Raw genomic sequence first — 13,759 nt, 5'->3', positions numbered from 1 at the left:
GCTCACTGTTTTAGAGGAACTAAGATGTGATATTTAAGTATCTCTTGCTCATTCGTGTTTGCGTCAGAGTTTGTGAACCTCAGCTTTAGCCTAACGCTTCATGAGGTTTGACTTCCTGTATTTGTGCATTGAGTAGGTTTGAGACATTGCGTTGTGAGTGTGTGAGGGGAACTAATTTTTCAATCGACCTCCAGATCAAGATCCTTTCGGCGGTAGAAACCGATGGTACGTAGTTTGGTTGTCAATTTGAATTGTCTTTAAAATACGATGCTACTTTTATATGAATTTGTGAATTTTTGTAGTTGTTGAAATCCTTCAACTGTGGAGAGCACATGGTTGAATATCTGCAAGAAAATTGTTAAAGATCTAAATTTCATAAGTTTTACCATGACAGTAATTGTAATATATTTAAAGTTGAGTGGTGAAGTGTTGTTAACAGTACAACATGACACTTTTCCCGTTAAAAGGAAGTATTTCACCCAAATGGTCCAACCACATGCTGTTGTCACAAACAGCCACATGAGCTTGCAAAAGTATGAGCAACACGTTTAAATGTTACGAAAACATGTTTGTTCTTCCATTTATTGTTTTGCTCTCATTGTCTGAAGGTTCCTCTCCACTGAATATGCTTAAAATCTGAAGAGGAATAACCAGACAGTATATGAATATGCTTGTGAATTGTTTTATTGGTGATATTTTGTGTGTCCAAAGAATTATTGCAACATTCTGTCTTTTTTGTGCAGATGGCGATGGTGACTAACAGACTTGGGTGTTTACCAGTTCTTGTTTTGCTGCTGACTTTGAGTAGTTTGGTTACTCCAAGATATCTTAGGATGAAAAGGGAAATTGGTCACAACACAACATCGATAAACAGCAGCGACACACGCAGTACAACAGGTGTAGCTGAAGCTGAGAATACAAGTAGCACGACTATGGAAACTTTAAAAGCTTCAGGTGCATTACAGACGACAGAGATAACGCCGGCTTTAAATGTCAATGCAACTACAGATTACCCTGGTGCTCCAGATTTGAACCACACCCAACAGAAGTACTCTGCAGGAACTGAGAACCTGACAGTCCACCAGCCAACAGATAATGAGAGTACTTTGCACACCCAACTTCCCACAATAAGTAATGGTACTGGACACATTTCACAAGCAGGAAGTTCTACCCCCACGTTTCCTGCATCGTTTGAGCCCGGCAAGGTAACGGCGAAGCAAACGACAGCAGCGACTACGAGAACGTCCACAGATACGGATAGACGTACCACAGCAGTTATCTCAACGGCCACTAGAAAATCAACCACGGTAATGCCACCCCACTCATGTTCCCCTGCCTCTTCCCAAAATGACAGGCTTGTGAGTAGCTGCCTCATCGCCATTGCCTCGATGGCTGCGTTGACGACCGTCTTTATCGTTAGCACCATCTGTCTGGCTACGAAACTTTCGGGATACAGATACAGGCACAAGGCGCATCTTCTCCAGGAGACTGAGATGGTCTGCATTTCTGCCCTTATGAATGATACCGATCACCCTGTTCCAAAGCCAAGGCGACACCCTAAAAGTAATGGAGCACTGATCCCGAATACTGAGGATGGAGATCCTGACGGAGATAATCTTACTCTAAACAGCTTTCTTCCTGATACCGAGGGCCCTCTTTAGAAGTTTAAGCCTTTCACCCGCTGTGTGCACTGTATGCACGGAAATGCTTACTCTTAACACTGTGGGGTTTTTTTAAGTCAGTGCTCAGGTTTGACAGACACCAAGCCCTATAATGGTTTGCACTGTCAAAAAATCAAAAGGTACAATTCACAGCATATCTGTGCTACAGTGTTGCCAGTGTCTCACTCACTGTCTTCACTGGCTTTCAAAAACAACCATTTTAGTATATATGTATATAGCATGTTATTGACCTAGATTGGTTGTTCTTTTTTTATATTCTGGGATTAACTATAGCCATCTTTCATACTGTATTTGTATGGATTTTAAAAAAGGGAATGTTTTAAATTCTAAGGGTCTATATAAAGACCTTTTATTTAATCAGTGGAACATTTATATTTGAATTGTTTTTGCATGTTTGAATCTTTTAATGTAATCATTCCAGTGTTGAAATACTATACTACTTTCTCCGAGGAGCTCAGGCATTAGTGAGGTTTGGCAGAACATATTGCTGAATGCGTTCTATTCCTGCCTGTGGTTCAACCAGCGCTGTATAATTTACTCGAACAGAGTGATGTTGGAGATTATCACAGTCTGAATATAACATGTTATCATTGCAAATTTACATAAAATATATGCTTTCACAAGTTCCCAAAAATGTTTCGCTTTTTGTGCCGAAGTTACACACTTTCCATTGTGTGAAATAAAAAAATGTCCAGTTAACAAGACTAGCACTGAGAAAAGCAACAGTTAGTTTGTTTTTTCTGTTTTCACATTTAGTTTCTTTGGGTTTATATTGTAGTACTTTTGTATATATTTTATTTTATGCTGTATAATTATATTTTCGATGTACATTCTATGCGTTTGTCGACTCTAGTATGAATGCGTTAAAGCACTGATGAATGATGTGCAAAATTACATGAAAGTCATTGTGCAGTGTTATACCCAACTAATTTAATAAATGTTCAATCAACTTTAAAGTCGATGTAAGTTGTTGTGTCCGACCCATTTTACTTCCACAATGTGATGTACAGTAATTTCTTGATTTTGTCCATTGGGAATAGATTGGGCCGTGAAAAGTGGGCATTACTATACATACCAGATTTGAGCCAGACCAATACCAGGTTAACATTATCCAATAGCCTGTGCGGTCTATGTGACCTCAGTAATAATAATAAAAAAAGGTTCTGAAAAAGAGCAAAGATTGTGAAGCTAAAAAATAATAATATTTTGGAAAAACATGCATTAATAATTGAATTAAGAAAGTAAATTGAGTCTGTTTTTGACCAATCAAAGACTGTTCAGTCTGCAGTGGAAACAGAATACAGTGATTGAATTTTAAGAGGTTTTTGCAGCCTAATATATTATTTTGTAACCTCTTACTGCTTTCTTGTTTGGTTAATATTGGATTGTCCGTGTCCTATGCATCCATGTGTTCAAGAGGAGAGAAAGAGAAGGACAGAAAAAGGGAGGAGATGGAGAGAGAGGAGGGGAATGTCCTTGTGCAATTATCCAGATTTTTTAGGAAAACCCACATGGCCAGAAGCTTCCATAACCTTTGAGGACAACACAGAGGCAGCTATTTTCCTTTACAGCTGTTGCCTTTATTTATTTTGCCTATATACCTTGAAGTGCCTAACTTGAGGTGTCGCTGTAAAAGTGCATCAGAGAACGGAAGTAAGACGAGCAGTGAGTATTTTTATATTTCCTTCATTGAGAGGATATATGTTTCACTTGCACATTATTCATAATTCATTTGTTGGCACGCTATACAACGTCAGTGTCACTCAAAAATGCATTTTTATTATGAGCTTAATATTTTCCTAATATCGTAGCATCAAAAAGTGTTTAAGAATGTGTCTTTAATACAAAATATCAAACCTGCAAGAAAATGATGCTAGACCTTTTATTAGAACCAGCTTTTTGCTAATTCTAACCCAGTGCTGTTTTAACTAACTTAATTCATCACATTACTGAATATTTAAAAACCCATGGTTTGATGATGATTTTTTTTTTTTTTTGTGATATTCATTTTAAATGTGGCTTGAGTGTTTACTTTTGTACCTCTTTGTTACATTTTCTATTGACCGACATTTACCCTTTACATAAAATAAAGTTTATGTTGTCTAATGCTGTGCTATAGCAAAGGCCAACCTATTTAAACAATCAGATTTTCAGGATAGTTAGTTGTATACGCCTAAAAACCAATACAGTATTTTTTAATCTGAAATGCTAGATCTTTTATCTTATTTAAATTTTTTTATCATTCTTATATTGATTTTTTATTCGATTTTTGCTGTGGTCTACGCAGACGATACCACGTATTCTATTTAGATACTTATTTTTTCTTACGGTAACATTCTTTTATCACATTGCTGAGATTATTACCTTATCTCGCAGATTACTAATACACAAAGTGGTAGTGTAATACCTTCTTATTTGCAGAACAAAGAATGTGGTCAGAGAGATGATGTGTGTGTGTGTGTGTCTGTGCCTTTGTCTGTGTGTGGTTGGCACTGAGGGGGAAATGTTTTTATTTTAAGTTTTAAAGAAGTACAAACTTCTGAATAGATGACTATCGGATAGTACTCAATATGTGTTTTTTCCACTGCCATTTCTGGTGGTGTTCATTTGGGAATTTCCCTATTCCCTGTTCCTGCCTTCTGCAGCTAAGAGCAAGTTAAGAGTGTAATGGTTAAAATGGCTTATCTTCTTTCTGACAAACTAATACTAGCTTGAACAATTTAATAAAGTCTGCCCATAAAGCAGTGTTTTTGAAACATGATGCACGTATGAACATTATATGTGTTCTTGCGCAGAACAGAAATAGTCTCACTGGTCTCTGGCCTGTCTCATTGCAGCTGGCCTGTAAATACAGGCCTGTGAACTGCGGCTCTCCCACGCCTTGCTGCACCCTCACAAATGTATATCTGGCCTTGCTTTTGCTTTTCTGTGGTGAGTGGGTGGCATCAGCCAGGCAGGGAAATTACAAACTAGGCCTGGACTCCCTCTGCCTCCACCCCAAATAAGTAATGACTGGATGTAACAGGAATAGCTCCTCTCCTGCGAGGCAACAGAAACATGAAAATGTGCTCTGTGTAGTGATAGTACAGAAATGCGTTTGATACATGCAGCTTCCTTCCTGTGACTCAAAGAAACCCCAGTATAAAGATAATACCGATAGTAGCTCTCTGTGAGCTAGACTGCTGACCATCTAGAAGTCTCTTTACATTTACTGAAGGTGGAAAAATGTTCATTACACTCTTTAGAAAAAGGTTCCAAAGGGAGTTTTTGCAGCGATGTCTGCCTTAGGAGAACCATTTTTGGCTCCTTAATGAACCTTTCAGTGAACATAAAAAAAAAGAAAAAATTGTGTGAAAAACATTTTTTTTTAAATCTAAAGACACTTTTCCACTATAAAGAACCTTTTGTGGAATGCTATGGTTATGGTTGGATGTTAAAGGTTATCAAGATGCCAATGAAGAACCGTTATTTTTTTATAGAGTGCAGATTGTAGACTACATAAAAATGTGACAAAAATACACAATTGTACTGTGATGTAATAAAATAACAATAATACTTATGGTATATACCATGGAACTGAATATTAATATTTACATGATACAAGGTATTTAAAAAAAATACCATGGTAATACCATATATATATATACAGTGCAATGCATAAGTTAATACACCCATGCTAAAGTTGACTAAAAAGAGGAATAAAAAATCATATTTTGGAAATTGAACTTAATGCCTTAATTAAAAAAATGAGGAAAAATCCAACCTTTAAGGACACCAATTTTCTTTGTGAATGAATAATGTATCGTAAATAAATAAATGTTCTTCCTTAAAATACATGGTGCATAAGTGTGTACACCCCTTTGTTAAATTCCCATAGAGGCAGGCAGATTTTTATTTTTAAGTATTTAAAAAAAAAAAATTGTAGGATACTATGCATCCTGATAAAGTTCCCTTGGCCTTTGGAATTAAAATAGCCCCACATCATCACATAGCCTTCACCATACCTAGAGATTGGCATGGGGTACTTTCCATAAGATCATCTCTCAATGCAAATCAAACTAGCTGTTAGGCTAACTGAAATAAAACCATGCCAATCTCTAGGTATGGTGAAGGCTATGTGATGATGTGGGGCTATTTTAATTCCAAAGGCCAAGGGAACTTTATCAGGATGCATAGTATCCTAAAAAAATTTTTTTTTAAATACTTAAATATAAAAATCTGCCTGCCTCTATGGGAATTTAACATAGGGGTGTACACACTTATGCACCATGTATTTTAAGGAAGAACATTTATTTATTTATGATACATTATTCATTCACAAAGAAAATTGGTGTCCTTAAAGGTTGGATTTTTCCTCATTTTTTTAATTAAGGCATTAAGTTCAATTTCCAAAATATGATTTTTTATTCCTCTTTTTAGTCAACTTTAGCATGGGTGTATTCACTTATGCATAGCACTGTATATATATATATATATATATATATATGCACTATACAGCTTTTTGGATACTTAAATTTTTTACTTTAAACTATTTAATTTTTTTTGTTTTTACTAAAATATTTTTGCAAAGTTTAACTTTGTATAACTGCTGTAACCACCTTGATGAAACATAAAAATGCTCAGATCCTTTTTCTATGGGGAATAACTAGTAAAGGCCACATTTGTGTCCATTTTTTTACAGGTCTTTAGAGGAAGCATGTCACTCTCTTTGCGCTTTGTCTGTCTGCTCCTGACTGCTCTCTGGGGAAGCGTTTGCTTCGCCAAGCCTGCCCCGTTCAACGTTTCCATGGAGGGCAGCGGGGACGAACCCGAACTCATCTTCCCCATTGCTCGTACCACCCACGTACCCCCATCTCCTTCGCCATCTCCCAACATAACGGCCACTTTCATTCGCATCAAAGACTTCATCTTCAACCAGGTGGTGGACTTCCTGAAGGAGAACTTGCTTCTCATCATTGTCGTGACCTCTCTGTTGGTAGTTATCATTTTCATTGTCTGCTGTGCTTCAGCGATGAGCCACAAACGCAAGCTCGAGGCCTACTATCCTCCGAAGACTTACTTACCCAGGAAATACATGAGCCAACCTAGTAAAGCAATGGAGAAACCTCATAATCAGATCCAGGATGGCAAGACGACCACTGCGAAGAACCTACGAGAACCTACTAAAGCATTGGTGGGGGAGAAGGAAGGAAAAGACCCCCGGCCCAAGCCGAAAGAGGTCCAAAAGGTGGAGGATGTTGAAGAGGTGGAGATGCAGAAAGATGAGCCAAAGAAGAAAGAGGAACCTCAGCCAACCACCTCAAACGCCACTTCCAGTCAGCCAATGGTCTGTACGTGCCACCTCAGAAAGGCCAATCACACCCCAGCATGAGAGCTTTTTCTTTAATGGGCAGGAATGACCTTGATTTCAAACTTTTTTTACTATTATGAATCTTTTGGTATATGTGTTGCCCTCATTCTGTTTGGTTTGTATGTTCTCTGTATGTACCATCAGAGGAAGAGTGGGAAAAAAAATGTTTGTTCAACTTATTTTGTTTCTTTAAAAATGATTTTGCTTAAAAATATTTAACAAAACAACAACTAATTAACAGTTTTACTATTCATATGAAAAACAAACTTGAAATTATTTTGTGAATCACTAGTTTTGAGAGACTCGAGAAAATGTCTTTTCAAACCTTTTTTCTTTTTCATTTTGATTTATATTTTACAAATGAAATATCTATGCATGGTAACTCATAATTTATGCTGTATTTTCTGAAGATGTTGTCAGGTTTTGTACATGACTGTAATTTTATCTAAACTTTCCTCAGTTCCTCAGTATTGAATTTAATTACTTCGTTTTTGTCAGGTATATGTTTAAATGTTTTTTTTCATAAGGAAAATAAACTATCCAAACACTTACTCTCCTGCTCTGCTCCAAATAAATTAATTGTTTCTGATGTCAGATACAATATTGTTCAAATGTTTGGGGTCAGTAAGATTTTTTAAATGTTTTTGAAAAATCCATTATGCTCATCAAAGCTGCATTTATTTGAGCACAAATACAGTAAAAAATAATAATATTGTGAAATATTATTACAATTTAAAACAACAAGAACAACTAAACAACTAAATTTTTATATTTAGTTTTTTCTGTGATGGCAAAGCTAAATTTTTAGCATCATTACTCCAGTCTTATTGGAGTTGGTCAGTCTTATTGGTCACATGATCCTTCAGAAATCATTCTAATATGATGATTTGGTGCTCAAGAAACATTTATTTTTATCAATGTTGAAAACAGTTGTGCTGCTTAATAGTTTTGTGGAAACGGTGATAAAACATTTTTAACATTATAAATGACTTTATGACTTTTGTGTCCTTGCTGAATAAAAGTATTAATTTCTTTCAAAACAAACAAACAAACAAACAAAAACAGTTCTTACTTACTGTAATATAATGTGAGTTCAATAGAGAGGCCAGAGGTATGTGTATATATATATATATATATATAATTTAATACAATTGAATTAATTTTATGTTAATAGATTATTAGATATATCAAACAAACAGCCTTCTTCTGTCCTGTCTGTTGGTCTTGAATGGTGTGGTTTGTCAAAAGAATTGTGTTGGCTTGGCTGAAGCATATGAAACTCAAGAACCTCAGCAACAGAGCCCAGCAGAGCATAACGGCGGCAGCTACAAAGCTTTTGTCACATCCATACAACATCTAATCAATATTTCAGAAGCTTATTCCAATAGGCTTGTCAGACAGATCTGGAAATATCTGGCCTTAATGGAAATATACTGGTTGTGACAGAAGCAGACAATCATTTTTACATTATGCTGTATTCAACTTTTTGAGGATAAGTCCATATCCTGGTTTCACAGACAGGGCTTTGATTAAACCAGGATTAAGCCTATATGTTCAATTCAGACATTTAAGTGCTTAAGTATTCTAAGATATGTCAGTGCAAGTTGCTTTCAGTTAAAACAGCTCAAACATGCATTTTATTCTAGACTAGGCTTAAGCTTTATCTGTGAAACCGGATGCATAAATCCCAAGATTTACCCAATATAGATTATCCAATTTGAATAACAGTTGAATTCCTCCATGCACGTTTTTTTTCCAGTAAAAACAATGCTCACACCTCTTAAAATATATGCAGATTGTGTTGCAGTGATGCTATCAGCCTATCATTGATTAGTAGCCAGCTAAATGCAAATTAGCCACATACCTGAAATTAAAACCCCACTGCCATGGCGCAAGGCCAAGTGTTAGTAGCGTGTTGTCACCAAAGATATGAGTGAAGCCTTAATGAGCCAGAAACTTGAGCCACGAAAAAGAGCCGTAGCTCAAGGTCAATTTCTCCCCTTTTTTGTACACGAGGTGCTAAATAATTCTGAAATACACACTTCTCTCACTTTATTAGAAGAGAGTGATATGTGCTCTCATCACTCCTGAATGATTCAATTTAAACTTAAATATGATTTTGGCCAGCCATGGTTAACATACCTATACAGTTTACTTGTGGTTAAACTAGTTTTGTTCTTCAGATGATCAAATAACATATTACCTGCACAGAATGGTTATTAAACGTGTTAGCTAACAGAAACCTACTCTACTAACCCAGTGCAGCTGTGTCATGGGAAAAGCAACTGGAGTGCCCAGTTAATTTACATTGTGAAGAAGATACAAAACCGGTAACTCAAAACCTTAAGGCTGCCATTAAAGTTTGATGGGCTGCTACCCAGAATTTTCAGGGTGAGCACGGTCCGTTCTCTGGAAGGGACAAGAGGAAAGAGGAAAGAGGTTAAGGACGTGAAGCAGATAAAGTGAAAGCGAGGAGTCAGCTGAAACAGGGCAATAATGGTGAGTACCACATCCCCATGTCTAAGTAACACATTTGATAATGCGTTTGGATTCAAGCTCAAGACGCACATGAAAGGAAATACAACCTGGAAGAGCCGCAGAGTCCATCATGGTAATTAAGTTTGTTCAACAGATTCATTTGCGGTAAAAGAAAAGCAGTTACTAACTTCTCCTTTCTTTTTCCCTTATCCATCCCTCTTAATCTTCTTCCCTCAAGTGAGCCATGCGTCCTAGTCTTCTCTACTGTCTCTTGTTGTATCTCTGTTCATCTCTCTTTGCCGGCCTGGTTGTGTCACCCTGTCCCAACGGCTGCTGCTGTCCCCATTCTGGTGCTCTGGTTCTGTGTGAGTCTCTTGGTCTACGTACTCTGCCTCGCTCTGTCCCCCTAAGCACCGCCGTCCTCTCTGTAGCCCGGAATCAGCTCTGCAATGTGGATAACGTGTTCCAGCCGTACTTGGGCCTACAGGAACTGAGCCTCAGCCACAACCAACTGGTCCGATTCCCTCGGGGGCTGCCGTCAAGTCTTGAGACCCTTCAGCTTCAAGAGAATCAGATCACCTACATCACTGCTGGATCTCTAAGGCAGCTTGGGAACCTCACACGCCTGGACCTAAAGGATAACCGGATACGAGCGATTCAGCCAGGGGCGCTGCTAGGTCTGACCAAACTGAGGACGTTGACTCTTAAGGGGAACAGATTGTCTCGTCTGCCACTTAACTTACCTTCTTCGCTGACACACCTCGACGTGTCGGCGAACTGCATATCTGCCCTAGATCTGTCCTCGTTGGGTGCATTGGTGAACTTACAAGTGTTAAAGATTAACAGTAACTGTTTACGCTCTATACCCGAGCAGGCTTTTGATGGATTGTCCCGTCTCCGGTCAGTGGAACTAGCCAATAACCTGTGGGTTTGTGAGTGTGACATCATGTATCTTTATAGGTGGCTTCTGATGGACAGGTTACGGATGGCATCAGATCTAGTATGTACAGCTCCTTTGCACCTTGCACACAAGTTGCTATTAACTCTGTCGGTCATGGCCATCTGTCCAAAACTTTTTAAGCCAGTTGAGAGAATGTCATCTGTGAATACAACCACAGAATCTGGAAAGGTGGTTGAAAGTCATTTAGATCAGACCTCAAGTGTACTGATGTTGGTTAGATCTGATATTGCATGCAACACAAGTTCATTTAGATGTCAAAAATCTTTACAACTACCTGAGAGCAAAATCCCAAGGTCCTTCTTTGGGTCAGACCAGCCCACTATAGAGAGACTGAGCTACGAAGACTGCCTCTTGCTAAATTTGACACCTTTTATACCTCAGCACACCCAAATACCCAACAGTCCAGCCACAGAAAAGGAACCTGGTTGTGTGGAGAATTCGACAGGTCAGCAATCAGGAGCATCTACAACTATTGGTTCAATGACCACAAATAGAGACATCGAATTCACTCCTCGGACAATACTACAGTCCGGTGACCCAGCGCTTATTGCGGTCCTGGCTGTTCTTTGTGTGCTTACAGGACTGCTGATGCTCACAGTGCTTTTGGTACTGAAGAACATCCTACTCCGAAACTTGAGAGTTGCACCGTTTCCACAGGTTCAAGAAGACATTCGCACAAATTGATAACCTGTATTACAGACAACTTTTTTTGTGCACAAAAATATGTCGAGAATAATACAAAACAATGGATGATGCAACATTAACATCTAGAGCTTTATTAAGTTTTTACAAGAAATAATACAGCATCAAAGCCCAGGTATCTTTTGGTTTTTGGTGTCACTTTTTTTTTTTTGCTTACAAATCACTGCCAAAACTATAATGACCCTCCTGCTAATTTTAAGAAATGTATTTTTTTTTTCAAAACCCATACTTTCCTTTTTATAAAGTGTATGAGAATACATTTACAAGCATTTTAGTAGTATACATATAATATTGAGGGCATTTCATGTCAGAGTATGCGATCTTCCGGAGATAAAGTTTATTGTGAATGTGCGTGATTCAGATAGATACAGAAAACAAACTTTAATCCAGAGATCCCCAAAGTCTGTCAATGCAAACTACTTCAAACCAGAAATGCTAAGGCAGTGCACATATAGTAGTAATGATAGACACTGGCTATTATGTTCATTGCAACCTCAGTCAGGAAATAAACTGCACCATTTTTCTAAGTCACGACAAGAGTGGGTAACAGTGACTTATTGGTGAATTAGGACATTAATTTCGAGCCTCTGCCAACGTCTCCTTGTTGTCCTTCTGTTTGAGCCTGTAGTCTGCTAATGCAGCCTTAATAGCATCTTCTGCAAGCACTGCCAGAAAATAAAAAAATAAAAATAATGACATTATAAAAACAGCATTTGAGTCCATGTCTTTATTTTGATAACATTAATGTGTTTGCAATCTGAAACAACCATTTAAATACACTTACTGGAGCAATGTAGTTTGACTGGTGGTAGACAAAGTTCTTTGGCAATCTCCGTGTTTTTGATTTTCAGGGCTTCATCAATCTGTACAAGGAAAAGTGGTCATTACAATTGTAGGAACATTTGAGAAAACAAATATGGAGCACAATGAGATAATCTGATCACACTGTGAATGCACGTGATGGTCTGAGTCACAATGACTCACCGATTTCCCCTTCATCCACTCTGTCGCCAGTGAGCTGGAAGCAATGGCTGAGCCACAGCCAAATGTTTTGAATCTGGCATCCGTTATCTTTCCATTCTCATCCACCTGAACCTGTAAAACAAAAGAGTCAAGTCAGTGATGTAAATTATATATATTTATATAATTACATTTTTTTATTATTGAATTAAATTAAGTTATATTAAATCTAACCAAATATGTAAAAGAAAAAAGGTCTTACCTGTAGTTTCATTACATCACCACATGCAGGAGCGCCTACCAAACCAGTGCCCACGTTCTTGGCATTCTTGTCCAGGGAACCAACATTTCTAGGGTTTTCATAGTGGTCCACCACCTTCAGAAAAATACATGACCACATCCTGGTCATATTTAACAATCAAAGACAATTCATCTGAGGACTGGTGAGAATGAAAATTTACACCAAATGAAAAAGTCCCCTTGGCAGATTATGACAGTGACCTTCACAACATAACATTACAGATTATTGATATTTATCGGTAATTATTTTGTGTACTTAGAAAACGAATAATATACAGGGGTATTAACCTGTGGCACAGTTAAGATACTGAAAGACACCACCGATGAGTTTGTAGCAGAGTTACATAAGTGGATTATGAAACTAACTGTAAATAAATATGGATGAATGTCATTTTAACTCAGTCAAAAATACATAAACCAGCTAATGACATGACTCTTATACTCCAGCATACTGCCTAATACCTTTAACGTACAATGTTCTGCTGGTTTGTTTACATGCGCAGTTATCTGACGTTAGCCTAGCTAGCAACCACGCTGAAACAAAGTTGTTCTCCTAAAACATTAGGAACTACAACTAAATAAATCCTAGTTCAAGTATCAGTGGATGGTCAGCCGTAAGACAAGAAGTGATACTTACCTTTTTATGATAAGAGTAGGCGGATTTGAGCTCTGGTAATGACAATGATCTAGTGAAAAGTGCAGAGACTGCAGAGCGCTTGGCTGCCGCTGCTAACGCCATGATGACTGACTGATTACTGATGCTGCACAGTGCACACACTGGGCTAAACTGGCAGGGGGCGCGCTTTACCGAACAACTCCTTATACAATTGTGAGATATGTTACATAAGTTATTTTAAAAACTGTACATATTATACATTTCGCCTTTATATAATATTGTATATATAATATTATATATTGTATATATATTTATATATGCCTTTTAATTAACTTCACTGTTGTTTTGCACAACACTCAACAACCATAGCTCACTGCATTGCTCATATTGTAGTCATATTTTATTATATATTTGTATTTATATACAACCCACCTTTATATTGTATGCAGTTATTTCTACATTCTAGATTTCATGTTACTACTGTTTTGCTCAAAATCAGATCCCAGCTCCCCCTCTCTGGATGTAATTTGGGCATAATGCGTGGAGCTAGAAGGTCCAACCACACCCTAAGCATAACTCTGTCCCTCCTCACCCATTAGATCCAGAGAGGAGGAGCTGGACTAGGTCAAGCTCAACCCATGATGTCTAGAGAGGTGGAGCTCCGAGTCTCCGACAAGTTGGAGCTATCACGGAACTCAACCAGCAGGGGG

At 37.8% G+C, this 13,759-nt stretch overlaps 3 protein-coding genes across 4 annotated transcripts; 2 read left to right on the top strand and 1 right to left on the bottom strand.

The window, feature by feature from the left end:
• The first annotated feature begins 64 nt into the window (after nucleotides 1-64).
• selplg (selectin P ligand) lies at nucleotides 65-2,643 on the top strand. The gene is made up of 2 exons (XM_084413592.1): nucleotides 65-225; nucleotides 744-2,643. The coding sequence occupies exons 1-2, from the start codon at nucleotides 223-225 to the stop codon at nucleotides 1,659-1,661; spliced, it is 921 nt and encodes a 306-aa protein (XP_084269718.1). The 5' UTR covers nucleotides 65-222; the 3' UTR covers nucleotides 1,662-2,643.
• A 566-nt stretch (nucleotides 2,644-3,209) lies between these two features.
• On the top strand, nucleotides 3,210-7,641 carry tmem119a (transmembrane protein 119a). Its single transcript, XM_084413593.1, has 2 exons — nucleotides 3,210-3,347; nucleotides 6,364-7,641. The coding sequence occupies exon 2, from the start codon at nucleotides 6,379-6,381 to the stop codon at nucleotides 7,051-7,053; it is 675 nt and encodes a 224-aa protein (XP_084269719.1). The 5' UTR covers nucleotides 3,210-3,347; nucleotides 6,364-6,378; the 3' UTR covers nucleotides 7,054-7,641.
• Nucleotides 7,642-11,226: 3,585 nt separating this feature from the next.
• Nucleotides 11,227-13,591, bottom strand: iscua (iron-sulfur cluster assembly enzyme a). Of its 2 annotated transcripts, XM_084413601.1 has the most exons (6): nucleotides 13,482-13,591; nucleotides 13,071-13,251; nucleotides 12,396-12,509; nucleotides 12,158-12,268; nucleotides 11,958-12,036; nucleotides 11,227-11,838 (listed from the first exon to the last, which is right to left on the bottom strand). In XM_084413601.1, the coding sequence occupies exons 2-6, from the start codon at nucleotides 13,170-13,172 to the stop codon at nucleotides 11,747-11,749; spliced, it is 498 nt and encodes a 165-aa protein (XP_084269727.1). In that variant the 5' UTR covers nucleotides 13,173-13,251; nucleotides 13,482-13,591; the 3' UTR covers nucleotides 11,227-11,746. The 2 variants fall into 2 exon arrangements, with proteins under 2 accessions (XP_084269727.1, XP_084269728.1); XM_084413602.1 differs by lacking the exon at nucleotides 13,482-13,591 and having other exon boundaries at nucleotides 13,071-13,282.
• Nucleotides 13,592-13,759: the final 168 nt, after the last annotated feature.

The sequence above is a fragment of the Rutilus rutilus genome (genome assembly GCF_951802725.1).
Source record: "Rutilus rutilus genome assembly, chromosome: 7".
Taxonomy (NCBI): Eukaryota; Metazoa; Chordata; class Actinopteri; order Cypriniformes; family Leuciscidae; genus Rutilus; species Rutilus rutilus.
This window is presented reverse-complemented; position numbering and strand designations above follow the sequence as displayed.

Bases quoted from the DNA above. Each gene is read 5' to 3' on its own strand.
- iscua (XM_084413601.1), bottom strand. From the start codon at position 13,172: ATGGCGTTAGCAGCGGCAGCCAAGCGCTCTGCAGTCTCTGCACTTTTC. The intron at 12,510-13,070 runs GTAAGTATCACT...ATTTTTCTGAAG, and splicing joins CCTACTCTTATCATAAAAAG to GTGGTGGACCACTATGAAAA. The intron at 11,839-11,957 runs GTAAGTGTATTT...ATTTTCTGGCAG, and splicing joins AGTCAAACTACATTGCTCCA to TGCTTGCAGAAGATGCTATT.
- tmem119a (XM_084413593.1), top strand. From the start codon at position 6,379: ATGTCACTCTCTTTGCGCTTTGTCTGTCTGCTCCTGACTGCTCTCTGG.